The 26,934-nt window shown below is 46.1% G+C and overlaps 1 protein-coding gene across 4 annotated transcripts in view; it reads right to left on the bottom strand.

Annotated features, from left to right (window-relative positions):
• Elmo2 (engulfment and cell motility 2) overlaps nt 1-26,007 on the bottom strand; it is a 39,883-nt gene extending 13,876 nt beyond the window's left edge. For 2 of the 4 annotated variants that reach the window (XM_023564241.2, XM_063248250.1), the window contains exons 1-10: nt 25,901-26,007; nt 12,400-12,527; nt 12,040-12,080; nt 11,563-11,635; nt 10,860-10,910; nt 7,625-7,806; nt 6,012-6,111; nt 4,387-4,538; nt 1,849-1,927; nt 705-740 (exon numbers count right to left, since the gene is read on the bottom strand). In XM_023564241.2, coding sequence (XP_023420009.1) covers nt 705-740; nt 1,849-1,927; nt 4,387-4,538; nt 6,012-6,111; nt 7,625-7,806; nt 10,860-10,910; nt 11,563-11,635; nt 12,040-12,080; nt 12,400-12,477 — 792 coding nt within the window. In that variant the 5' untranslated portion in view covers nt 12,478-12,527; nt 25,901-26,007. Of the gene's footprint in view, nt 1-704; nt 741-1,848; nt 1,928-4,386; nt 4,539-6,011; nt 6,112-7,624; nt 7,807-10,859; nt 10,911-11,562; nt 11,636-12,039; nt 12,081-12,399; nt 12,528-25,217; nt 25,350-25,900 lie in introns of those variants that run through there. The other 2 variants (XM_063248249.1, XM_003467705.5) reach the window with 2 other exon arrangements.
• Nucleotides 26,008-26,934: the final 927 nt, after the last annotated feature.

The following is a 26,934-nucleotide window of genomic DNA, read 5'->3' as shown; positions in this document are numbered from 1 at the left end:
TACGCACATTCCACATGGCTGAGGCTGCCTGGGCACCGAGTTTTTCTTTGCATCTTCTGAGCACGTATTGGCTGATGGAGGGGAAAGTAATCTACAAACTTCTTTGGTAGCTACAGGAGTTTGAGTGAGATTAAACTTTGCTGCAGACAACTCACAGCGTGGGTAACTGCCAGTCATCAAGAATACAATAAAAAGGTCTCAAACCAAAGCCTCTCTTGGTATTGGGGGCATATCCTCATCCTCTTTTATATCCTCATAAAGCTGGCCTTTCTAAAGCTCCCGAGAGTCAATAAATGATTGCCAAAACTTCCTTTTGTCAACTGTCTAAACCTTTTCAAATTCTGACTGTCCAGGAAGAATCCGAAAAGGGCATGGATTACCTTTCCGCTTGCACTACAGCAGAGCGGCAGGCAATACAAGGTGGGAAGCAGCGCTATCACCGGGTGAAAGTCACAGGCTTATGTCTGAATCTGAGCTTGGCTGAGCCAGACCCACACAGAGGCAGGTTAAAAAGGAAGACTGGGCTAATTCCCTGGGGCAGGCATCCCCTGAATCCTCTGCAGCTCTAACCTACGGGACTCCCAGAGTACCCTGACCAATGAGATGGCCAGCTCACAACCTTTCCCTGGACGTTCCATTCGGCCCAGCTTTGACCTCCCACCTGAAAGTGAGCCGGAGCCCTTTCCACACAGGGTGCTACTTACAGTGACAGGCAGGTCTAGAGGATTAAGGTGCTTGTCCTGCTGGCAGAAAGCAAAAAGCACAGAGAGAAGCAGACGGAATGAGCTTCAGCTTACATTCAAACAAGGACTGGGGAGGAAGAGAATCACAGAGCCAGGCCATTCAAGAAAGACACGGACAAACAGAACCACAGATGCTTCTGATCTTCCCTCTAGTACACCAAAGCTTAGTGCCTGATCTCCTGGATTTCACCTTAGTGAGGCCACAACACTGTCAGAGAATCAGAGTTTTACCTCTGTATACCCCTTGGGCACTTATCAGAAAGACTTCAGAGTGGGAGCTGTTAGTAGGGCCTTTAGAGGTCATTTAATCTGGTTCTTTCATTTTACAGACAGAGAAATTGAGACCCAGAGGTCAGAACACTTGCACAGAGACAGGAAAAGTACTTGGTCCCAGGGTCTTAGCTCTAAGGTCAATGCCTGTTCCACTGCTCAGATGTTTCTGGCTCCCTCATTTGTAAAAGAGGTGGCCTGTTTCTCCCGATAATATCTTTGTGTGGTGAACAGGGCACATGTTGTTACTCCCATATTATAAAAAGAGAGGAGCTGAGGTTCAGAGAGTCACAGTGATTTGCATAACACATCACACAGTTAATGAACAGGGGAAGAAAGACATTTAGAATCTTGATTAGAGGACTTCTGAATGTGAAACTTGGTGCTAAGTTCCATTTGTTACTGATCCCTTGGACTCAACAGTAATGCCCAGATGGATTCCCCCAGCTTATTCTTGATCCTTTAACCCAAGAGTTAGCAAACTGTGGCTACACTGAGTTTGCTGCCTATTTGCATAAATAAGGCTTTATCGGAAGACGGCCACATCCACACATTTACTTGTTGTCTAAAGCTGTTTTGGGCTACAACAGCCAACTTGAAGAGTTGCCATACAGAGTACACGAAGCAGAAAATATTCATTCTCTGTCTTTGGAGGAGAGCATTTTCAGGCTCCTACTCCAATCTACAGTTCAGGAATTTTCCCCTTACAGTTCTTCCTAAGGTCTTCCCTAGCTAGCAAAGCTACCTGCTGTATTCTGACTGGGGAAGGCTGGGATGAGCTGAATTCTTCCCTTAGAAGAGCCCAAGTGAAAAGTTTGAAAAAGAAGCCACAAACCTGTCGCTTGTCCTCAGGAGCCTTCAGAAAAAGCGCATTAATCAGTGCAATGGCATAGGTCTGAATCTCTTGGTTGGAGCTGTGTCAATGGAGAGAGAAGCAGAGGACGTGAGGGAAGAGCAACAAGATGGCACTATGGACGGTTTTAAATAATCAGTTACGGACTGGAAACTAATGATCTCGGGCTAAGTCTTAAAAGCATTTAAAAGGGGCATATTCCTGCCCTACAAATGTTACTAATAGGAATTTAAGAGTAATCAGAGCTGGGCAAGATTCACTGACAAGGTGTTCTGCTCAAGTACTATAAAAAGAAACATAAAATGTTACATAATTGAAACATTTCCATTAGCAACTTAACATATAAAAATCCTAAGTGGCTACTAAAAATCATGTTTAGGGTAAAGCTTCCTAACCTGGGATCTGGAGATCGATTTAGATGTCTGTGAACCCCAGAAACAGTATAGAAATTATTCTATGCATTTAGTTAACTATGTGATATTTGTTCCAAAGCAATGAAAGCCCAAAGCTATTACTGGGCTTTTAAAGGTGTCTAGGATACTGAAAAAAAAAAAAGGTTTAGAACTATTCTTTTGGAAGAATCTTTGACATAGAGAAATGTTCAAGATACATTATTCAAGTAAAACAATGATCAATATGTATAGTAAGATCCCAATTCTGCTGAAAATATGCAGAGGGGAAAAAAGACTAGAGGAACATACAACTTAACATTTAACAGTGGTTATATTTGGAGGTGAGATAACGGAAAAATAATGTACTTTTTGTGTTTTTTGAATTTTTAAAGTTTTGACTACAAACTTACCTTACTTTATTTTAAACAAATAACTACAACCATTTTCTGGAATCTTACAATCTGGACACCTGGCTGTTCGCCTCTGTCTGCCACGATGGGGGTATGTGGCCTTCCAGGGGATTCGTTGATCCCCAGTTATGTGGGGGAACTTGGGAATCTAATGGAGGGCACTAAGTGTCCCCTCACACAGAGCAGAGCATCTTTGTGCTGGTGACAGCTGTGAGCTGAAAGTATGCACAAAGGTCCTGTAAGGAACGTCACAGGTTTACCTATTGTTCTCAGGGAGGCAACTGAGGCCATTCCCAATTCAACGACAGAAACAGAGAGGAGGGGTAAGGACGCTGGAAATTACCATTCTTATGCAGGATTCATCAATCCTGCTGGCTATATAGGGATAAGAGCTGGAGGCAAAGAATCCTTTAAGAATGACATGTAAAGCACGCCTGTAATCCCAGCACTGGGGAGGCTGAGGTAGGACTGTTGTAAGTTAGAGAGGAGTCTGGGCCACATGGCGAGACCCTATCTCAAAAAAAAAAAAAAAAGTGACAAAGTGAAACCAGAGCTGCAAAGAAATCACTGTGCTTTCTTTATACTTGGGTTAGTCAGGGACACAGGCTGAGGACAAGGCTGAATAAAGACAGAGTTGGTGTCAACTCCCTGGACCTGGCAGGGGATCTGGCAGCACTGTGACAGTGTCTGACAGACTGGAAGTAAGCAAGAGTCAGAAGGAGTTAACAGTATTACCACTCCTGTTTTGGGAGGCCTGCTCTCCTTAATTTGTGCAGACTGGCTGGAGTGGAAAAAAAAGAATGAGAAGAGACAAACAGTTCTTTTCATTTATCATCTGATAAAATACTTTATGGTGTGATAAGCTCCTTAAAAAACACAAGCAGTAATACTGGGTGTACTGAATACCTTGGCGGTCACAGTATTAACACGTGCCTGCATGCTTGAACCACCAGTGACAGATGCATGACTAGTCCCCATCAGGTGTCTTGAATCACTGGTGGTACGTACATGACCGTGTGATCAGGTGGCTAGAATCACCAGTGATTAGCTATTTAACATCAGATTTTGAAATTCAAATCAGAGTTGTCCCACAGGGAGATAGATGAATCATTGGCCCATTGTGAATGTGTTAAACTTCTTTAAAATCCTTGATTCTCACAGTCCAGAAAGTGGAGAGATTAACCCCAGTCTAGAGATGAGGTAACTGAAGCCAGAAAACACAAACTAGGTAACTTGCTGCAGGCAGAGACCTCCGATGCAGTAGATCCTAAGTTTGACTTCACTGGGTATCTTGCTGCCCTCAGAGCGTATTAGTTCAGTAAGCATCAGCCAGCAAATACTAACTGAGCCTCTACTTAAATCAAAGCAGGAGTTGCAAAAATGATGGATTCCTGTTCCCAGGAAGCTCAAAGTTTACAGACTACAGATAATAAACTTCACATAAATATAATGTCACAGGTACAAAAAGAGACTATCAAGCCCAGAGGAGAGGAAATACCTAATTCTATCTGGTACCCAGGTGGTACAGGGAAATGAGAAAACCCCACTTTACCCTAAGGGACAAGGGGCATTAGTGAGTTTCAGGCAGGAGCACAACAGGCCTGGGCCTGAACTGTGGGAGGAATCCTGACAGCCTTGTAGAAGAGATGAAGGAAGGAATGAGCAAATATACAGTGAAGCAGACAAGTGAAGGAGGGCGGATGGGGCCTCTTACTCACACCTGCAGGTGCGAGATGAGCTGTCCCACGGTGATTTCCTCTGCTATCTTCTGGTACAGACTCTGGCTGTTCAAGACCATACTCTCCAGGATGGCTAGGGACCTCTGAAGGATGGACACATCCACCATGGGCTGGCTCACGTACCCTGCAATCTAGACCCAGATAGGGCAGATCAGTCAGGAGGCTCGGAGCTTGACAGACCTGGGGAGGTGAGGTATCTGGTGCCAGCCCTGGAGGCTTTCTCCTTAGCCATGATGCCTACATGTAGGGAGCTATGGACAGAAGGATAGCTCTGCTCTGGTCAGTGAACAAGGGTTCCCTGGGCGTGGACACCACAATCTCAGACTACAGCATTCACTCAAGTGTGTTGCCTCAAAATCTAAGAGTTTATTTTCAAAATAAGGACTCAGGCATGAGGCCGCTGAGCGCAGAGGGTTTACTGATCCTGCGAGCTCACTCTACTTCCACCTGCGCCTCTAAATTACACTTTTTTCTGAGAAACACTGAGAATACTGCAGACTTTGAGAGGCAGAAATGACTCTGAAGTCTTTTAATCTAATTCTTCTTCTCAATCTCCATTATGATGTCCTTGACACAAGGTCACTTCAACTTTTCCCCAAATGTCTCCACTGCAGGGAAGTTCCCAGCATCCTAAGCCAAAGACAGGTGAAATTTAGGTCAGTGGATGTAATATTCATTGGCTCAGATCAGTTTTCTGAACTGACACTGCTCTTTCTAGAAGAAAGGAGGCTACACTAGGACCCCCCTTTTACCTATTGTGTTCAGTCTGACAACCTGAACAGGCTATTTGGAGGTTTGCAGAAGGCAGATTGGCAAATGAAATGCACATTCTTCATTTTTTTAATCCACAGAAAAGGGAGAACTGAGGAAGCAGTCAGAAGACTCAGGGGTGGTCCTGGTAGACTGGTGGGCTTATTCGGAGTGACACTGAATCAATTCCACCCTGAACGGCTGGGGATTTAGCTCAGTGGCATAAGTACCTGCCTTGCAAGCAGGTGGTTGTGAGTTCGATCCCCGGTACTGATAAAAAGTTAATTCCACCCTGAACTTCTTCAGTTCTCACAGCCCCCTCCTACCCTCTCAGTGCAGGGGCTGAGCACATAGTTCTTGACTCAGAAGGATTCAGTTTACATCCTTGTACTTTACTGTGGTGCAACATGGTATGCACTCAGGAGAAACCAGACTTGGAATTTTGAGTTTTGATGTCCTCCTGGGCTAGCAGTGACAACATTCTCTATGCTGGGCAATGACAGTGAGCCACAGTTCTCCGTCGGCTACACAATCACAAGAGGACACAACTAAGATCCTGCAGTACCTTGTGTTGCTAAGCTCTGCTGTTCGGTAGGTTAGGTTATATTAAGTGGATTTTTGATTTATAGTACTTTCAACATACAATGAGTTTATTGTAACCCATTGTAAGTTGAGACGCACCTGGATAATAAGGTATAAATTCTTTAGGAGTCACAAAGATCAGAGGTTGAGGATTAAAAAATATGACTCCGGGGAATATAAAGCACGAGCTGTATTGCCCCATTTACCCCAAAGCCTAGAGAATAGCTAGCAACTGGGGAAGGAGAGAGAGACAGGATGTTGGGAGGCCTCACCTGCTTAATAAAGGTGATTGAAACCATGTCCCAGGAGACAATGCCATGGTCCATGAGCTCTAAGAAGGCAGTCAGGGTGAATGCCAGCATCTCACTGTAGCTGAGACACGTGCAACACACACACACACACAAAATAATACAGATTCAGATCCGGGGAACATGAATGTGAAAGCAGCCACAAAGGGGACAGATTTCAATGTAAACACCCCATGGAAAGTCAGTCAAAGCAACTGTCAGTGCCCAAGTGCACAACCAGCCAGATGCAGAGCATTCAGCCCAAGTATCTATAATTAAAAAAAAAGCTGCTGGGTGATTGGGGTTGCCTTTTCCATGTTGCTTCGTCTCAGGAATATAGATCATCTATTTCCCAAAACAAAGAAGACATCAGACCTTTGCCAAACTGATGCTTGCTGGAGGAACCCAAAGGAGTTTATATCCCCTTAACCTTTAGGCCAGAGACAGCAGTGTGCAGGAGAAACAGGAAAGATATGGATATGGGTTCAATTTCTGTTCAACCGTTCACTAACTGCAAATTTCATCTTTTCAAATTTCAATTTCTTCCTCTGTAAAATCGAGTTAGTCTCACAGCATTACCCTGATAGGGCTGTGGGGAGGGTAAGCTGATGATGTATGCAGAGCCCTTACATTAATGCTGGCAGGGAACAAGGATTAAAATGTTTTTTGTCTCTCCTTACACATTTAATCCTTCAGTATCTATGCAGTGCTCTACAATTAACAAAGCATTTGCCCGTTTACTAACATGTTCGGACACATTCTTACCAATACTTTTTACAGCAAGTTATCACCTCACTTTACAGAGGGGGAAACTAAGGCTGGGGTAACCCTGTACTCTTGGGAGACTGGACAACTCCTGTCACTGCTGCTGGCAACTGAAGGCTGCAGGTTTTCAGCACAGGTTAAGATCCAAGACTTAAAACAAATACCCAGATTAGCTGCTTGGTTGGCTGAAAAACTTAGCAGCTGATCCATCACCTGAGAGATGGTTTCTGACTCCTTGTCTGTCAGCCTAGGCTCCACAGGCTTAGACAGAAACCCTAGCATCTGTCACTCCCTGCTGAGCACAGGTGCAGCTTCCCACATCTGCCCGACTCTGAGGGACATGAGGATGCTGGTGGGAGGCATGGAGCTCTGGATCTCCTCTTCCCTGACAGCGTGTGGCAGGGAGATGGCGAATGACAGGGAAGCCTGCGGCAAGCACAAAGGCAGGCATCTGTGTGCATGCGTACAAATGTGCACATGGTGGGAGGTGGCTGCACAGGGAGATGGTAGCTGGGGGACTGGGTAAGCACAGTCACCTGGCCTGGGAGGTAATGAATGGTTTTCATCTTCTCACTAGCCTCATCCATAAATTAACAGATCTGCCAAGGACTGACTTCTTTCCTCCCAGCTTCTACAGCCCTGGTTTTACCACTTACTCAGCAAGGGACTCTTTGGTACCCCACAGTGAACGAGCCCTCTCGCTCCATGAGCACTCAGGGTTTAGCCACCGCTCTGTGGACAAAGGTGCTCAGTCAAATCCTCATCTGATGGAAGGGAGGGCAGAGGAAGGCACTGTGGAAGGCACTAAGTCAGAAGTCCACAGCGGTACTCACTGGGACAAGAGCTTGGTTCCACTTTCCACCAGCCTCGTCAGCACAACAATGCCATCCATGTTGATGAACTCGGTGGCAAAAGTCACATCAGCAGAGAGCTTGGCCAGCTCTTTCATGGCATCCAGCCGGGTCTCCATGTTAGACGACTGAGTCTTCTCCATTAGCTGGCGTGCAGCCCGGGACTGTGAGACCAGGGACAAAATACGCCGTCTGCTCTCTGCAGCGGGGTGCATCTCTGCGGCTACTCATAGGAGCCTTTCTTTGCGCAGACACCCAAGCTCCAGGCAGAATTAGTTTTATACACTACTTATGAGTTTCTAAATAAATGTTTATGGGATCAGTCAGGGAATTTCTAGGATGCCAACACCAATGTGTAGTAATCTGTATCTTTCCTGTACCCCTCTGGTCTATGGATTTAAAAAGTCCTACCAAGGAAATACAGAGATTCACTAAATATGACAAGTCATAGAGAAACAGATATTGGCTTAATTATAGCGAGTTTTCTATCCATTAAAACTGCCCAACAATAAAACAGGTTTCTCTTAAGAAACTGAATCCCATTGCTAGAAGCAAGAGAGAATTAAGGAATGACCTGCCAGAGACCCTACTAAAGAAAATTTTCCACTACATGCTGAATTTAATCTGATAACCTTTTAAGAGCCCTTTTAATCTTGTGATACGCCTGACAATTTTATTCTTCTTGTTTCTTTTTTTTGAGACAGGGTCTCACCATGCAGTTCAGGCTGGCCCTGGGCTCACTTTGTACCTCAGGCTGGTCTAGCACTTGCAGTGATCCTCCTGCCTCAGCCTCCCGAGTGCTGGGTCTGCAGGAGCGTGCCACCATGCCTGGCTTTTAAGCCTGGCAATTTCTTAATAGTTCTATGGAAACTAAGAATATCAAGGAGCCCTAAACCATTCATTTCAGAATAGCTTTATGAAAATGAAGGCTGGTGAAGACTATACTTCCTCCTGCCACAGGAACCTGCGCAGGATGCCTGTTTCCTTTCTGCAAGCTACAGCTAAAATCCCACTTGTGTTCACTCTGCTTTCCTCTTGCTGAACCTGTTACCGCCATCATCACTGACTCACAACTGACTGTCCCTCATTTCTTTTTAATTTAACCTTCTTGTTCGGAAAGGAGGCGCCTTAGGCACAAAAGCACACTCATGTCTTTATTCTCAGGATGCTGAGAAGTGACCAGCTCCACCGCCTGCCAAGGAGCCAGGCCTGCTCTCCCTCCTCTTGCTTCTCTGTTTATTGGGAGGGGGCCCATGATGGCACACTACTCTCAGTGAAACACAAATCCTCCAGATCTCACACTGGAGAAAATGTGCACCAGGAGAAAAGGTCACAGGATAGAACAATTTGCAGAGCACTGATCTGTAGACACTAAGAAACTTCCAGTCCAAATGTCAATTTCTCTCCAGAGAAATTTCTGGGTTGCTGTCTCCTGCTCCCAAGATGTGTGCTTCTGGGGAAGTCAGCTACTTCATGCAAGAAGTCTGTAAAATGCTTCGGCACTTCTGTAAAAGCAACTCCCAGACCGTCATATTAAATTAGCACAGCTTAGGATGGATGAACAAAGTTCTTAAAATGAGAAGAGCCCAGGCGAAAAGAGGTAAGAAACTGGCCTGAAGTGAGACGTGTCTGGATTTGAAAGCAGCTCAGCCTCCCTTCTGGTGGGACAAAAGGCAAGTTGTTTTTTTTTTAAACCTCTATAAGCTCTCAGTTTCCTTGTCCTCAAAACTGGGCCAACAAGAGTACCTATCTCCTTGGCTTTTGTTAGGATTAAATATAGACAAAGCATTTAGCAGAGTGGAGATGTTCAGTAAATGTCAGCTGCATTTCCTCTCCCCTCGATGAATGAGTCTCTAGCTCACCAAGAAAACAAGGCGCCACCTTTGTTTCCTGGCAGCTCTTCTACAAATTCTGTCACAAGCCTCGAGTCCTCTCTGGCCTGACCCAGGAAGGTCCTGTTCTATCAGGCACCCCTCTTTCCTGTAGCTACACTTTCCTCTTTCAACACACCCTTGAAGGCACAAAAAACCCAGAAATGAACAACTGTGAAGGGTCGGAGAGGTGGAGAACTGGACAGACAGGGGACAGTAGTGGGAGACTTCACTAGAACTCTGCAAACTAAGAGTTTTGAAACATGTTAATATTTTACCTATTTTTAAAAATCTCATCTTTTTGACCACATCCCCCTTGAGTTACTGCTTTCTCTATTTCCTTTTAAAGCCACGCCTCTTGATACAAGGCAAGTCATGCTTTATTTTTTTAACCGTCCTTTTACTCATCCTCTGCAACCAGGCCACCCACCTCCCCAGCAGACTGGCCGTGAAGATCCCCAGTGCGCCCTCCCTGGGCAGGAGACAGTTTCGCTTTCAGTTTACCTTCTCTCCCTGCTTATCACAACTGCAAACCACAGCTTCCTCCATCCTGACCCTCGCCTTCCAAGTCACTCAATCCTTGTTTTTTCCTACCTTTCTATTACTTCCTTAGCGGGCTTTGAGGGCTGCTCTTGCAGATATCAGGGAGTCCTCGCAGGTTCTCCCTTGCCACCATCATGCAGTATTCATTCCCATCAGGGTCATTTCCTAACTCTCCCCACGTCCAGCTCCAGCATCACCTGCCCGCCTTGGGATGCCAACACTCCTCATCAGCCTCTCAGGGGTTCCTCCCCGCCAGCCTTCCTTCTGGGAGCCCATCTTCCAGACTGTCAGGATGTGATCTGAAACTTCGATCTACACAGAAGGTATGTTATCCTCCTGCTTGAGATCCTCAAATGTCACTCGGCTCCTTTTGGATACACTCCAAACCTGTGGGCAGGAGCCTTTAGGACATGGCATCTCAGAGCTGCCACAGCACTCTAGGCAGTCCCACCTTCCCAGACACACCCCACCTCTGTACATCTGCTTGGAAGAATTTTCATTTTCTTTTTTCAGTTAATTCTGGCTTATCTTCTAGCATCGGAGTAAAGCATCTCTTTCTCTGGGAAGGCTTTCTGGGGTCCCCAGGCTAAGGCAGGTAGTCTCTAAGTTCTCACAGCTCCCTAAGCACCTTTTCTCAAGACCCTTGAGGGAGGCCTTATACTGTATTTGTTTACTGCCAACCAAGCAAGAACAGAGACTTTTTAATTTGTATAGTCCTAGTTTTAAGAACAGAGTATGGCCATGGTAGGTGCTTATATATGTTTATTAAATTAATAAACTCCTAAGGAGGGATGAATACCTACCGGGGAGATAGCCAGTTGTAAGATTGTCCCATTCTTAATGTCACTGCGAGTCTAGTTAACAAACAGAAAACAAAAGCAAGCTGAATCAACAGGAACTTCTGGTCATTTTAGAAGTACAGTCAGCTCCGCTGTAGGCTCCACTTCTAAGGATAATTTGATCAATTATGAACTGAAAATAACCTGGAGGAAAAATTGTTTTTGAACATGTACAGATGTTTTCTGGCCATTATTTCCTAACCAATATAGTGTGACAAATAGTGATACAGTATTTCCATTGTATTTGGTATCACAGATCATCTAAAGACAATTTAATGTATGGGGAATGCATCTAGGCTATATGTAAATAACATACCATGTCAGAATCCACATTTTGATATCCCTGGAGGTCTTGGCCCCCCCCCCCAATACAGACACAAGGATATGAAGGGGCAACTGTTCTGAAACAAGCTTTTCACTGAGGCCTCTTCTTTGGCTTATTCCTAGACAAAGAGCTTCTAAGATCCTTGTCAAGTGCCCCAGGGCCTCAGGAAGTAAAACCATCTTCTCCTAGTCACCGGAGGAGGAAAGGGCTGGTGCTCCCCACACTGCCCAAGGAGCAATTCTCTTCTCAAAAAAATGTTACTTACCTGGATGTAAGTGAGCTAAACTGAGTGGGTCACTTGTGAAAGATGCCTGCGCAGCCTTTGGCCCTCCCTGTACTAACCTGTTCTGTGATGTAGAGCTGGGGACCGTCTGCATACCGGAGGGTGTAGTACTCTGGGTTTGGCAACGACCACCTATGTAAGAGAAAACAGCATATCTTACTGGGCTACTCGTCTATGCTGTCCACAAGCCGCAAATAAATAGTTTTCAATTGAACTGCATAAGAGATTGGATAGCCTATTTGGAGTACACAAAAATGAGGTATTAAAAAATAATTCTTCAGCCCTGAGTAAAGGTGAGCACCACAGGAGAAGTTAGGTCTCAGATCCTCCCAGGACTTCAAACAGGGCATACCTGCACTTGAAGGAACAAATTAAGATTCATGTGAAGTCTCTGGATAATCTTATTAACTATCAGTCCACAGTGGCCCACACTGGGGACCTGCCTAATGATAGGTCTTTCATGGAAGTCCCTTCAAGGTCTAGTTGTTCAACTGTCGTAGCTGCCAGCATTGAGAGTGAGGTCAGTTCCAACCTACCCATCACAAACTTCCTTGATGATGGAGGCCAGAGGCCGTTTCTGAAATAGAGAGAGAGAGAGAGAGAGAGAGAGATCCTTTACCATCAACCACACGCTACATATGCCAGGTTAACAATGGGCAGTGCCAAGCAGGACTAGATTGGGACTGAAATGATCTTGTTTCTTGCCAGCTCTGTCAAGGAGGAAGCATCTCCCAAGCCACAGTGACCCACCTTCCCTGGGATGGGCCAGGCCAAAGTTTGGCTCTCCCGAGGCTGTGTTTATTCTTGATTCTGGTGGGCCCCAGGGCTAAAAGAATCCCTTGCCATGCACCTCCAGACCCCTCCCTTTAGCACTGCTTCTTGCTTCAAAAGCATACCTGGTCAATTTCAAGGAGCTGGGCATTAGCACCTGGCCACTCAATGGCCACTTTGACGATGTCAGATGGTGGTGGCATTGTTCTCAGTGGATCCTGTTACTCCAAGACACACCCACAGACACAGTTGCCTGGGGAGAAAGAATCAGAAAGAAAGCAAGTCACTAAATATGCCTTCATTTCACTCTTTTTATTTACTCTGGGCAGTCTGAAGACAGGTATTCTATAAAGCAACACATGGAACCACTGGGTTTGAATTTTTCTAGATGACATCCCAAACTCTTGTTGGGCTGTTGTCTCTTCAGATTAAAGCAGCATGTAGAAATGGGGACAATCCTATCTATCATCTACAGGTCAGCCAGAGTAAGATATGTCAATGTGACACTTCAGTATGAAGGGTCAATAGAACTTGGTGGTTAGAAAAGCTATTTACTGAAAATTCCTGTCTTGGGACTGTGATACAGCAGAAGCACATGCTTTGAGACAGAACAGAAGAGACAGTCCTTTCTTGGTTGAGTGGTTACTGAAGACACTTTGGCACACATCTTAAGAAGATCCTAGGGTCAGCAGGGCCCAGCCACATGCTCTGTTCTGTTGCCACTCTTGCTCCCTCCAAGGACACAGTGTGGAGCCTCCCTTGCGTGGGGGCTGCAGAGTTCAGCAAACAGGGAAGAGAACCGGGACAGGAAATACTCCTGTGTCCTTGCTGCCAAGGGCAGGGGCTGCTGAGGGCTCAAATTCAGGGAGGGAAGTTGTCCTCACACAAAGGCCCCTTTGGAGAAGGAAAGGGCCTTGGACACACCTCTGACCTCTCCCCCACTTCTCTCCAAAGTAAAGGAAAACAAATCATTTTGAGCAAGTCTAGGAGATGGGCCATGTGACTGGTATCCTAGGCAACTCTGATTGTTTGATGGTATTCTAAGCAGTAGCTGAGGAGAAGGGAAGCCACTGGGTTGATGGATTTTTTCAATGTATATTTACACTCCTTGCCTAATGGTTCAGGCTAGGTCGCTCTCTTAATGAAAAAAACTCTTCTGCATTTTCGAGGTTGAACCACTCACCCTCAATTCCTGCTCTGCTAATAGGGACCACCTGCCTCTCCTGGCACAGGCAGCATGCCCGCTGCTAAGCTGTTATTCATGTATGCAATCAATTTTCAGCCCAAACACAGATGTCAGTTTATACAGCCTGGCAGGCACAAACCGCTCTGGTAAGAAAGGGGTGAAAGCCTGTCCCTTACACACCCACAGGCCTTAGAAAGAGCTTTCATGACCATTTCCTTGTCAATCAGGGTGGCTGAGAACTCAACTGTCAAAAATAGCAGCGTTTCCAGGATATGACCATGTAAAAGAAATGTTTTTCAAAGAGCTTTCACTTTCCTTGTTGAATGTCCCCAGAAGCCAATGAGGCAGGCAGAACAGAATTATCACCCCCTCTGAGGATGACAAAAGTAAAGCTGCGATTGTAGAGAAGCAAGCCAACCCAAGGGTGAGTGGCAAAGCCCGTACAGAACCTGGGGCGTGGACTTGGCCAGCGCTCTTCCCCTCTCCCCTGAGCAGCCCTGAAATTCTGTTCATTGGAACTACACAAGGCCTAAAGGGACTGAAGAAGGCTGGTCTGGTGGCCCCAACAGCTTCCATAGCTTATGCAGAGCCAGGCAAAATTTTTTAGCATGACTTTTATTTGCTTAGGCATACCACAGACCTCTGAAAATAAACTGGACCCAGGAGTGTAATTTCTGGTTGAAATGCTCTTCTCCAGTGACAGAACAAGGCTGGGACCTCTCACGCCAGGGTGGTGCCATGACTCTGGATGTTCTATGCTTACTGGGACAACTGCTATAATTACGAACAGATTTTTGTCTGTTGGACAAAGGAATGGATTTACAGCCCAAGACCTTAAGACCAGTCCTGGCTCCATCACAATGTTGACCTGTCTCTTTACTCAAGTCTGTTTTCTTCTGCAAGATGTGACTGTAGTTTTTGGTGCTTTCTGTGTCTCAAGTTAAAGATTTTAAATCTGAACTTGAAGATTCTATTAAGGATGCTAAAAAATAGACCATATTTTTTAAAAATTCTTTCAGAATACTCTCTTTGGAGATGAATACTCTAAAACTTCTTATAGTTGTTATTACTTCACTTTGAGCTTACATAAATGCCTCCTCACTTATTAAAGTAGCCTTGAATGATTTTTTTTTTTTTTTTTGAGATGTGGTTTCACTATGTAGTTCAGATTGGCCTTAAATTCATTTTGTAGTCCTGACTGGCCTCAAGCGTGCAGTGATCCTCCTGCCTCAATCCCCTGGATGCTGGGATTACAGGTGTGTGCCACCACACTTAGCCCCTGAATGATTCTTGGCTATTGCAAAAATCCCTTTCTAAAGGATGGAGATTTGCAACCATCTGATTTATCCAAAAGATATTTACAAATCCCCATTCCTATCAACTCTTCTTTTCCCATAAAGCTCAGGCGTCTTATTTTGTACTGAATGACAGACTCTCCTGCCACTGGACCAAAGTGGATACCCAACTTTTGTATGGTGGTCTAATTTGTTCTCTTGAATTTAAAAGACAAGGACCATGTGAGGCAGATGACCAAGGGCACTAGAGCCGTAAGGTCACAGCTGCAGAGCAGGTACCATGGCTTAAACACATTTATAAGCCAAAGGTGTGGAGAAGCAAAAACCAGGAGCCTTGCAGAGAAATCTATTCTACAGGAAGAATTCAAAACTCAAGAGTCGCTGGGCATGGTGGTTCACCCCTGTAATCCCAGCACTTGGGAGGCTGAGGCAGGAAGATCATTTCAAGTTCAATGCCAGCCTGGGCTACACAGTAAGTTCAAAGCCAGACTGAACCGTGTCAAAAAAAAAAAAAAAAAGTCAAGCAGAAGCCAGAAACTAATCCCAGAAAAAAATAAATCACTACCTGATAATTTTCCAGATTCCATGGCTACACTCCCAGCACACTGGATTACCTGAAAGTCCCCTGTATTTTGCCACTGTAACTCCTTCAGTTAAGTCAGTCTGTGTTTTTGTTCACTGCCTAGGACCAAGGCTGACCCAAGCTTTGAAGCAAGTCCACAATGGAGATGAGAACAGCAGTATTCACGGCTTACGATGACAGTATGGAACAGGCACCTGATTAACACCGGCTGAACACTTAGTATACCTCCCCACCCTAGATAACTCTAGTTTATTTAAAACAGATCCACTACAGGGTTACTTTGTAGGGCCCACGTTATCCATTACCGTTATATGTAACAGTCTCTATGTTTATTACCCACCTCTATAACACAGCCTTACAGCTGATGCTAAGAACCCTGATACACACCTGTTCTACCCTACAGGTGAGGTCACTGACGTTCAGGTGTCTTGTGTGCATCTCCTTCCATGTCCCTCCCCAGAAGGCCAGGAGGAAGGGGGGGGGGAGGGAGAGGGACAGGCAAGGAGAGAAAGAGGCCAAGAGGGAGAGGAAGACAAGCACACCAGAACAGGCCTCCGGAGGTCTTGGGCTCCAGTGGGTTCTCTTCCACACAGTCCTTCCTTTGGTGATGACGACATCAGCTAACGTACATATACGTAAGCTAAGGCACTACTTTAAGGACTTTACAAATATTAATCCACAGCAACCCTATCCCTCACTCGATAAAGAAGAAAATGGAGGACAGAAAAGTTAACAAGAGTCACGCAGAAGGTGCACAGCCAGGATTTGAAGCAGGGGGTATGGGCTGCTGGAAAGCCCTGTGGAAGCAGGTAGCTGTGCACCTGACCCTCAGCAGCTGCTCTGTGGTGACTTCTGATTTAAGTGCTTAAAGCTAAAACACACCGACAGATGGACCTATGTAACAAGGGCTCACTGTTACATGGTTCTCCACAGCCTGAAGAAGGCAGTCTCCATTTCCTTGTGTGGTATTCGCTCCAAAATCCAGACTATTCCTTGGACCACTTGCTATTTCTACTGTGCAGGCTCTGTTCTCTCATCTCATCTTTTACACATTCTCTCCTTTCACTGACTGTTACTAGAACTCCTATTCAAGCTTCAAAGCCCAGCTGAGACATCACCTCCCTTTATACTATTTTTATTTTTCTCCACCATTCTCTAGCAAAGAAATATGTTGGAAGCCCATTTCATTGCTGCATTCTGTTCATACCCCTATGGAGGACCCTGTCACACTCCTCTTGTAACATTACATTTACGCACCTCCCTTCTGCACTAGCTCCTCTCACGGCAGGTAGTTCCATGTGGTCTCATGACTTAGGGTGGCACTTGACACAGGCAGGGCTCAGGAAGCTCCTCTGCGTATAAAGCCAACAGCTCTGGCCTCTTCCACATAATCTAGGAACCAGGGCTGGGTCCCAGGGGGCAGGGACAGGATCTGTCCATGTGGCCTCCGGTTCTCTCCATGTCCACACCTGCTACGCGCTGTTTCCATATTCTAACTCTGTCTCCATGTCTAATGGGCGGACACAAGGTGCTGGAGAATCAGGCTCAGCACCCCTGACTTGCGCTGCTTTGCTCTGTATAGAAACATCAGGAGGTAGGAGACGAGAGTACTATTTCCCAGGTAATTAATATTCCCAGGATAGAGGATCTCCTTGTAGGGAATCCTTCCAGCACGAGTTTGCTAACTCTCTTCATTTTCATTTTAGAAAGGAAGTGGAAATTAGGTCGAAGCAATTCAGTAACACTGCAAAACTCTCAGGGTTATAAATAGCTTCTTGCTCCACCATTCAGCAGTACTGCAGTTCAACAGCAAACAGGGAGGGGAAGGGAGCTGTGGTTTCGCCTCTACATCCTGACCCAGGGAGCCCCTCCTGGATTCAGTGCTCCACTCTTCTCCTTCCCACCTCCTTTATTTACTTATTTTTGTGGTGCTGGCAATAAAAACTCAGGGCCTTGTGTTTGCCAGGCAAGCACTCTACCACTGAGCCACACCCCCCACTCCCTTTCGGGAGCACCACAGAGGGGAGGAAAAAAGATGATGGGGAAAACTCAAAAGGCCACAAAACAGAAGAGAGGCTCATGCCAAGTGAAGATAACTACAAGACACGCGAATGAAAACCGTGCTTTTCAAAGACGACACTGGGGAAACGAGAGAACAGGAAGAGCAGTGTCTCCAAGAGCGGCCTCTAAGTGGCTTCTGGAAGGTGTGCTCATAAAATCTGCACCGTGCACAAGGCCCCGAGGAGCTTTATCAATCCCCCTGTGGCGCCTGCTCTTTCTCTGTGGAGCGGGCTCTGCTGGCAGGGTGGGAGAACCCATCAGGGGAGGAAGTGAAAAATGACGCGCTCCTCGGAGAAAGGGCTCCGGATGAAGACAGCCAGAAGGTTTGCAGCCCCTCTCCTCCCCCACTCCTTTCAGGGTAAGTGAGGATCAATGTGGCTTCTCCTTCCCGTTCTTCTGTTTGTGATTCAGTGGGGGAGGCCGCGCTAAGCTTGGTTTAGGTTTCCAGCAACAGAATGCAAGCTCACTAGGAAGGCAACTGGAGGTCACACCCTCCTCCTAATCAAGACCACATTTCACAGAGGCTTCCCCTCGGCAATCTTCTCCATCTGAGAGTTGACTCAATTCTCAGCTGCAGTAAGAGGGGATTCTGCAGGCAGAGACTCGGACTCTGACAGTCACTGCTAGAAACCGAGAGGGCCACCACACCAACAGCGGCTGTGCAGCTCCTTCACGTTGACATCTGAACACAGGCCTCAGTCTAATAGGGGAACACGTCACTCACTAACTCACAGAGACAGAAGTATGGAAGCAAGGGTGTGGAACACGTTGTGTTTGGACTTCTTCCCCTGAACCCTCACTCTACAACCCCCAACTTATCCTGCACAGACAGCTGTGTACTCAGAAGCATGTGTAAAGGCCTCAGGAGAATAGCCAGCTTATTCTCATTGGCATTTGGAACTTCCGGGGCAGAACTGGCTTTCACACCCACCCTTACAGATGCCACCTGTATGTCCTATCAGATCACCTTCTCCGTCTAACACCTTGCTCATCGGAGCTTACACCTTCATTAGCGCTGTTATTCCTCTGCCTGGTCCAGCTACAAACTTCTACACAACCTGCAAGGCCCAGTTCACACAACAGAAGTTATCTGGCTTCCTAATCTTCACACTTTAGGTACAATTCATTGTGCCCTCTGTCCTATATACAAACCTTCCTAATTCTACAGATTTTATAATTCACTATGTAGTCTCTTCTCCAGCTGCTAAAAGTGGACTGCATCCTAGAAGGGTGGGAACAGCGGGCATCCCTTGGATCCTAGTACTAATGGGTAGCATCCCTGCCAGCCCAGACCCTCTGAATCAGCTGTTGTGGTGCTAGGAGTGAACTGAGGACCTGCACATGTTAGGCATGTGTTCTATCACTGAGCTACATCCCCTACACACCAATGGTGCTGAACCTACATCACTCACGGCTCTAAAAGGTCTGCCATCACTGGTAGCCCCTCTGACCAGAATCTGCCTTCAAACACGACCCCAGAGCAGTTCATGCTGAGGGGAAAGTCTGGGAAGGGGATCTAAATCCAGCGGTTTTCTACTCCGGTTGCTTAACACCAATGGCCACCCAGGTCGGATGACTCTGATGGAGGCGAGGGTTGAGAGCCACACTCTAGAAAGGTGAGCAAAGACTCTGAAGCCTGTGTTTACTCCCTCAACTATACACTGTCCCCCAAAGTCTATAGCACAGTGCCTGGCACAGAACGTCACACCAAAAATACCCTCCCCAAGGTCCCCAGACCTAACTGCCTCGAGAGGGGAAAAAAACATTACCGACAGGACTATCCATTGCCTAGGAACATTTCAAATCCCTAACTACAACCACATAGGCAATGGATTCAGAAAGGATTGGAGTCTACGGACCAGGGTCCTTGGTTTTTGGTAATGAAAGGAAACAGAAAGTGAGGCAGAAAATAGAGATAAACTTTAAGAAACGGTTTTCTGTCAATAGATTGCCACAACTGCAACTCGAGATGGAAGTTGAAGAGGGAGGGGCCGTGGCAGGCTGAGAACAGGCCTGGGTCATGGCTGAAATCTCAGGCTGAGAGCCAGACTTCTTTACGAGAGCCCTTCACAACATGGCATTGTTCTGGTAAAATTAGGCCAATCCTTCTCCTTTTACAAAGAAGGGAACTGAGGTCCAGAGAAGCTGTCAAGACCACACCCATGACTTCCGGGAGAACATGGCGGACAGATAACAGCAACTACCAGAGGCTCACTGAAAGACTCGGCTCAGAAGCCAGGAATGGTGCGGACTAAGGAGACATAAGCAGGTGGAGATATGCTCTGCTGACTCAGGAACGAACAGGGCTGAGAGAAACCAACTTGGAATGCAGTCCTGGTGCTAAAACAGGAACAGAAAAGCCTCGGTGTGGAGGCTGGACCCCGCGCCATTGTAAGCCGCAATTTGGGTTTCCCGCCGCGCGGCGGCTGGCTGCCTCTACAGTGGTTCGGCAAGGAGAGAGATGCGCAGAAGCTCTGAGAACGGCAATCTGCGAACGGCAGGGAGGCGTGCACTGACTTGTGGTGAGGTGAGTGAGAGAAACTGACACTCTACCACAGTTTGACTCCAGCAGAGGACTTTCTGGGCCCGAGCAGTCCTGCGGGAGCAGGGCGCAGTGGTGACTCCAGCCACACATCCCCCTCTTGGGCGGGATTGGTGAAAAGTGCCTGGCCTGCGTGACGCTGCCGGCGGACCTAGTAGGCTGTCCCAACCTAGATCCCAGAGCCTGACGGTGGCCGGGAGGGGAGACGCGTAGGCTGCCTGATCTGTAACTCCCTGGTGCGCAGCAGTGAGCGGGAACACCTAACTGGCGCAATTCAATCAGGCTGTGGCTGACTGGGAGAGAAGCTGGGCCTCTTATATAAGCTTGCATATATAAGGAACAGAGAAGAAGAGGCAGCATGGGAAGAGGCAGCAACAAGAAAGGCTCCTCGGCCCCCAATTCTGAGAAACAGGCAATAGCAGACACCGCACCAATACACATAAGGCGCCATATAGAGAGCCTCATAGACCAATTCAGGAATGAAGTTATCAACGACCTGAAGCTAGAAGTATGCAGAATAGTTAGAGAAATGCTAAGTACCACCCAAGAAAAAACAGGTGGTGGAATGGAAGAACAGAAAAAAAGGGGAGAATTGTTTGATGGAGAAAACAGAGAAAGCATAGAATTCGTGAAGCAGGTTCAAAGGGACTACCAAGATACTAAGAAGTCTATCGAAGACTGGCATAACAGCTTGAAAGAAACTAAGGACAGACTATCTGAACTGGAGGGCAGACTTGTAATATGGGAGAATGAAATGAAAAACTTCTTAAAAATAACAAAGAAACAAACAGCAATAATACAAAGACAAGAAGATGATAAGAGGATCCATAACTTAAGGATTAAGAACATAAAAGAAGAAGTAGGGACACAAACAAGTGAACTACAAAAGCTACTCACAGAAATAATCCAGGAGAATTTTCCTAATTTAGCAAAAGGTAAAGATACTCAGATGTATGAGGCATACAGGACCCCAGCCACCTACAACCCAAACAGATCTACACCCAGGCATATAATAATCAGAATTCCAGAAATTCAATACAAGAACAGAATATTAAAAGCTGTCAGAGACAAGAAACAGACCACTTACAAGGGAACACCCATCAGAATTACAGCAGATTTCTCTGCACAAACCATCAAATCACGAAGAGCATGGGGGGAAATAATTCAAGCTTTGAAAGATAATAATCTCCAGCCAAGATTGAGATATCCTGCACAACTGTCCCTGGAAATTGATGGAAAAACAAGGTGCTTCCAGGATAAAGAGGAACTGGGGGAATTTGCAATCACCAATTCAACTCTACAGAGAGTATTGCAGGATATTCTAAAAAAGAAAAATACAAAGAATCCAGAAATAATGGCAGAGAGGCCACAACGAATGGAGCAGAGAACAAAATGAAGAAGACAAACTGACAGCTACTGACAGAAAAAGAGCTCAACAGAAATGAGACAGAGAAGATTGGATGATAGGAACAGCTGTTTTGGAGAAAATGACATCCTAATAGGTAATACTGATTTAGTATCATCTTGTTTTGAAGTCTCATCTAGCTTTTGTCCTTCTGTCTCCAATGGTCTAAATAGGCTGTATCTTATTGGATTTTATTCTGTACGATAGTATAAGCAAAAACCTTTTAAAGACAAGGAGATTATACAGAAACCATTGTTCATTTTCTGTTAGTCGATTCTAAATACTCTGTAATGCTGTCATTCTTTTGAATGGTTTTACATTGTTTTGATATACTTAATGCTACAGTATACGAAGTTGTACTCAAGGATTTCAAAGAAAGAGACAATATGGTAACTACTTTTAGGTCAGGATTATCTGGTGGTGAAACACTATGCTGCTTAAATGGTTATGTTTTGATCTGCGCTGTTTCGTTGTTATGCCCTTTTTTATCTCAATCTCCACTCCATTATTTACTTTTTTATCTTTATCCTTTTAATTAAAGGAAAAAAATAGCAGGATATATTATAGTAACCCCCTTTGACTTTTCATTACCTTGATTTAAAGCCCTGTATTACTCTCACCATCTGGTTTTTAACTGATGTTCCCCTATTCTGTTTTGCTGGATAGTATCAGTTCGAAAGTTTAGGCATCAGCTGTGAAGATAATGAGATTCATTATGACGCCCATTCTCGTTGACTTTTATCTACTTTTGAAGACCTACAATGTCTCCAATGTTTTGGTTTTGTCAGTTTTATTCTTTACTGTTTTGTTCAATTGTATTATAACTAACGATATAGGCAATTCTATTAGAGATAGCGGGAGGCATTATGGTAACCATTGTTGATCACCTTGTATTGTTTTTACATTATCTATTATGTCCACCCTTTTGACTTGACCGATTCTGTTCTGTTATGTCACATTTGGTTTTACTCTCTTCCAAAAAAGTAATAAGAACCGTGGGAGCAATGAAACCCAAAATGTGTAATAGTCATGGTACAAAAGAGAGGAAAAGAAAGTGCTCCAAACTATATAACTGCATGTATATTTAAGTGTATAAGATAGAAAATGATATCACAGAGTTTTATTGGATCAATGAACAGAACTGTTTGCAGTATCATTGATGGAATGTCCACTTTACAAGCTTTAATTTTGTGACTTGAACAATTATTTCTAAGATGACAATATGTAATCCATTAACTAGTGATTTCCTACTGTTCATTTTTTTCTGTAAATCTGTATAACTTGTACCCTTTCCCTGCTTTTTTTTTCTTTTCTCCTTAAATAAAATTAAAAAAAAAAAGGAAAAAAAAAAAAAAAAGACCACACCCATGACACCAGTGAGGGGGAAAAGGCGGCCCAGGTCCCCACTTCCGGTTTAGTTCTCCTTCTGCAGCTTTTCCGCGGACATCAACGTCTCTGGCCTGGATCTACATACAGGGCTTGGACCAGATGTTTCTGAATCTTTTCCAACCTGGACCTTCTTGTCAAACTTCAGAGGTGAGGAGCTTGAGTCCTAGAGTGGGACAACCTGGACCTGGAGTTCAGCTTTAAAAACCTCTTTCTTTATAAGCTGGGGAACAGAATCAACCCTACCTTATAAAGTTGTCTGAACATTAAACTGGGTAACGTAAGTATTAAACTTAATACCTAGCATAGGGTAAGTAGAATTCTAACTATATGAACTCAAAGACACGGTAACCAGGTTTCCCTAGACAGCCCTACCTGACATACCACTGACAAAATAAGAGAACATATGTGACAGCAGTTAGGGAGGAAATCACATAAAAGGGAAAGTATTTGCCTCTGCTGTTCTATTATTATTATTATTAAACTCCTAATGGAAGGACCCTGGAAAGTTTTTAGTTCTAGAGCTGTGGCCAACATAATACCAGGCACATAATAGGTGTTTGATAAATCTTTTCTAAGGATTCCTATTAAACCAGCATGCCTAATAGGGTTATAAATTCAAATACCTTAAGCAGCCAGACAGGTAAGTAAATGAAACAAGCAGCCTCCAGGTAGGGACCGGGAAAAACACGTAATATTACCCTGCCTAGGGGAGTGGAAATTCAGTATTTTTAAAAACACAACGTGCAGCTTGGCCAAGCAGCCATGCACACCACTGATGCTGGTTCTTCACCACACAACGTGATGTCTTGCTATTTTCTCATCACTTTATGTGATCTAATCTTGTCTTTCCAAGTACACTATAAATATCCTGAAGATGAAAGCTGTGTTTTAGGCTCCAATCACCACGACGGGCCTAGAACAATGCTGGCCTAATAGCAAATATTCAGTGAACTGAGCTCGGCTACACTGTGAAGTGAAGCCTAGTTTCCCAGGGCCTCTGAGATGCTGCAGGGTACAAGTTTCCTAACCAAATCCTGGGGCCAGGCTGAGCTGGTGAGGCTGGGCTGAGGGAAGGTGACTGCGTAGTGGAAAAAGACTTGTCCCACAGGTTTTGCTTCAACCCATCAACGGTGCTTTCTTGAAGCACCTTGGCAGGTGGTACTGACACAGTCAGACACAAACCTCCGCACGGAGCAAACTAGAATATGCTTCATACTGCTGCCACTGTTTGTAAGAAGTCTGGTCCCCACCTCCGGCACCCCCAAACTCCCTTGGCACTTCTTAAAGGCAGCATGAAGTATAAAAGTGACTGGAGCCATGATCAACAGATGGATCTGAGGCCCACCTCTTCTACTCACAAACTCTGGGGTTATCCCTGGCAGGTAACAATTTTTACAGGCTTCATTATTACTAGAAATATGCAGGTAACAGTGGTTTCCTGAAAAGGCTCTAAAGTGAACTAAACACTGTTACATATATAAAGTGCCTAGTACTGCACACTGTGAAACAAACCCCTACTCACCAGCAACTTGAAAAGGGGCTACTTCAAAATACAATGGGCTCTCTTAAAGGCAAGTCACACACTACATTTCAAAAAGCCAGTAGAAAAAATTGTAAAACAGTTCACTGATACTATTTTATACGGACCATACATTACAATAGTTTGGAATATGCTGGATAAACAAAATGTATTATTAAAATTATTTTCACCTTTTTATATTTTTAACATGGCTGCTAGAAAAATTTGAGCAATACACATCACATGCATTATTTTTCTATTGGACTGCATCAGCTGAACACATAGCCTAGCACACAAAGAGTATTCTAAACCCAGCATGGTGGCACACGGCAGTAATCCTAGCACTTGGGAGGCTGAGGCAGGAGGATTGCCATAAATTCAAGCCCAGCCTGATATACATAGTGAGGCCCTGGCCTCCAAAAAAAGTATTCTAAATGTTGGTTTCCTTCTTTCAAGGTAGGTCACCAGTGACCCTGACTCAGGTACTCCCTTTTGACAGACCTAACTCTCCATTCATTTAGTAAATATTTGTAACAGCTGGCCTGGCTGAGATGCTAGATACATAAGGCACAAAACCAGACATTGTTTTCTTACTTGTGCGTCTATCTACAGGGACAGACAGACAACACTTTCTCAACTAAATGCAAAACTGAAGTTGTGTAACTATTGTGAAGGAGAGGAACACTGTGTTGAAAGTGAGACACTGACGGGGAGTCAGGGACCAGGGAAGCCTCCCCGGAGGAAGTGATACTTTGAGCGGAGACCTGGCGAATGAAAAGGAGTTTACCAGATTAAGCTGGAGGAGAAGGAAGAGTAAGTGAAAGATCCTGAGAAAGGCAAGAGCAAGGGACATACAAGGAACAGGAAAAGACCCATGTGCAGAGTAGTGAGCAGGCAGGACTAGAACACTGAGACTAGTGAGAGGTCGCCCTCGAGGGGCCTGGGTGAGGTCATGGGGCTCACCCTAGGAGCGCCCGTGGAAAGCCGCCAGTGTTCAGATCGGATCTACATCTTGAAATGAGTTCTCCGAAAAAGATACAAGGCGGATGGACGGCAGGGCTCCAGTTGCCCAAGGGACCCGCTGAGGCATTGCAACTGTCGAGGAGCGAGACAGGCAGAGCTGAGGGAGCGGCAGTGGAGACAGACAGTGGACGGCTGCTAGGCTGGCAGGATCGACGTCGTGGGTGATGCACCGGGGGAGAGGGCCGAGACTGAACCGACCCCCGGCTTCCGACAGCGCCGCTCGGCTCCAAATGCTCACTGGGCCCCCTCCCAGGCTTCTCCCATCCCCTCCCCCTTCCTCCCCGGCTCCAGCCTCCCACCCGACTCCTCCCTCCGACCGCGGCCCAGCCCAGCCCCCGCTCCCGACATCCCGGCCAGCCCTCCTTCTCTCTCAGCGTCCCTTCCTAGTCGGGGAGCAGCTGTCCCCTCCGGCCAGACGAGCCTTGCAGGGCCGCGACCCCCAAGGCCTGACGTACAGGCGCGGTCCAGCCACGGCCGGCTCTCCCGAGTCTCTCGGCTCCCGGGGTAGCCACAGGCCGCAGTACTAGGTTCCTTTTTCCCGCCCGGCCTCTCTTCCCTGCGTCCCTCGAGCTGGCCTTTTTTTCCCGCCCGCGCGCCCCCGCCCTGGGGCACCCCTCACTCACCAGGTCTCCGACCTAGGCCCAGCTCCCGCGCCCAGGTCCCGCAGCCGCTACTTCGCCAGCCTCCGCCTGCCCCGCCTTATGGGACCCCGCCCCACGCAGGCCGGCCTGAGTTCTTATTGCTCCATTTCGCTGTCACGCTGAAGCGACTTTCTTCAATTGGGCTGTTTGTCTATCATTCAAGAAGGGGCGGGCCCATCTGTAGGCGTGGGCTTGGGCAGACGCCGCCGCCACCACCCTCCTCCCGCTGAGGCCTCTTAAAGAAACAGGATGCCTTTCTCGCATTGGCACTCAGGTCTGAGAACGTGATTTCCCAGCAAACAGGCGAGACTTCTCTCCCCAAACTTTTTTTCCTTTTCTTTCGTTTACTATTCTTTGTGTGTGCGTGCATAGCTGAAATCTGAAGAAAAAGCCTCTGGTTCCTATAACACATAAGCCGTCGTGAGGACTACTGAGCTGTCCTCTGGTGGCACACAGCTCTGTGCCCAGCCAGTCCTTCATTCACACTAGCGATGAGAATAACTGTGGTCTGGGGACTGAGTAGGAGGTGATAATCGTGTCAGAGGCTGTGAGCGGCCACGGCTGCTCACTACTGAGATGGAGCTAAGTATACCGGCACCCAAGGCTGACCGTGGGCGCAAAGCAGAGGCAGCGGGGTACACTCAGCTGTGCTCTGGTAGGATCCGTGGGAGTTGGCATTCGTCATGGCACCTGCGGAGCGGAACAAGGCCGTGTGGCGCCAGGGACTCATTCCTGCTGTCTCCTTCAAAGCACACAGCAAGCCTGTGGCACAGGCAGTATACTGACCTCTTGCTATAGGTGACTAAATTGAGGGTCAGACAGGGTCATCCATCATCCTGGTGATGCTCAGAGCAAGAGGCCAGCTTCTCTCTGTTTTGTTTTTCGGCTTTGTTTGACTTTGGTTTTAGCACCTGGCGTATGCTGGGCAAGTGCTCTATCACTGAGCTACACTCCCAGCCTCTTTTTAAAGTTTTGAAACAGGAACTTTCAGTGGTGACAAACCTATGGGCACACAT

Source organism: Cavia porcellus, unplaced genomic scaffold, assembly GCF_034190915.1.
Source record: "Cavia porcellus strain 051 isolate PalLab524CR breed Dunkin Hartley unplaced genomic scaffold, mCavPor4.1 scaffold_5, whole genome shotgun sequence".
NCBI lineage: Eukaryota > Metazoa > Chordata > Mammalia > Rodentia > Caviidae > Cavia > Cavia porcellus.
The sequence above is the reverse complement of the archived record's forward strand: the minus strand, read 5'-3'. Positions and strand labels throughout refer to the sequence as shown.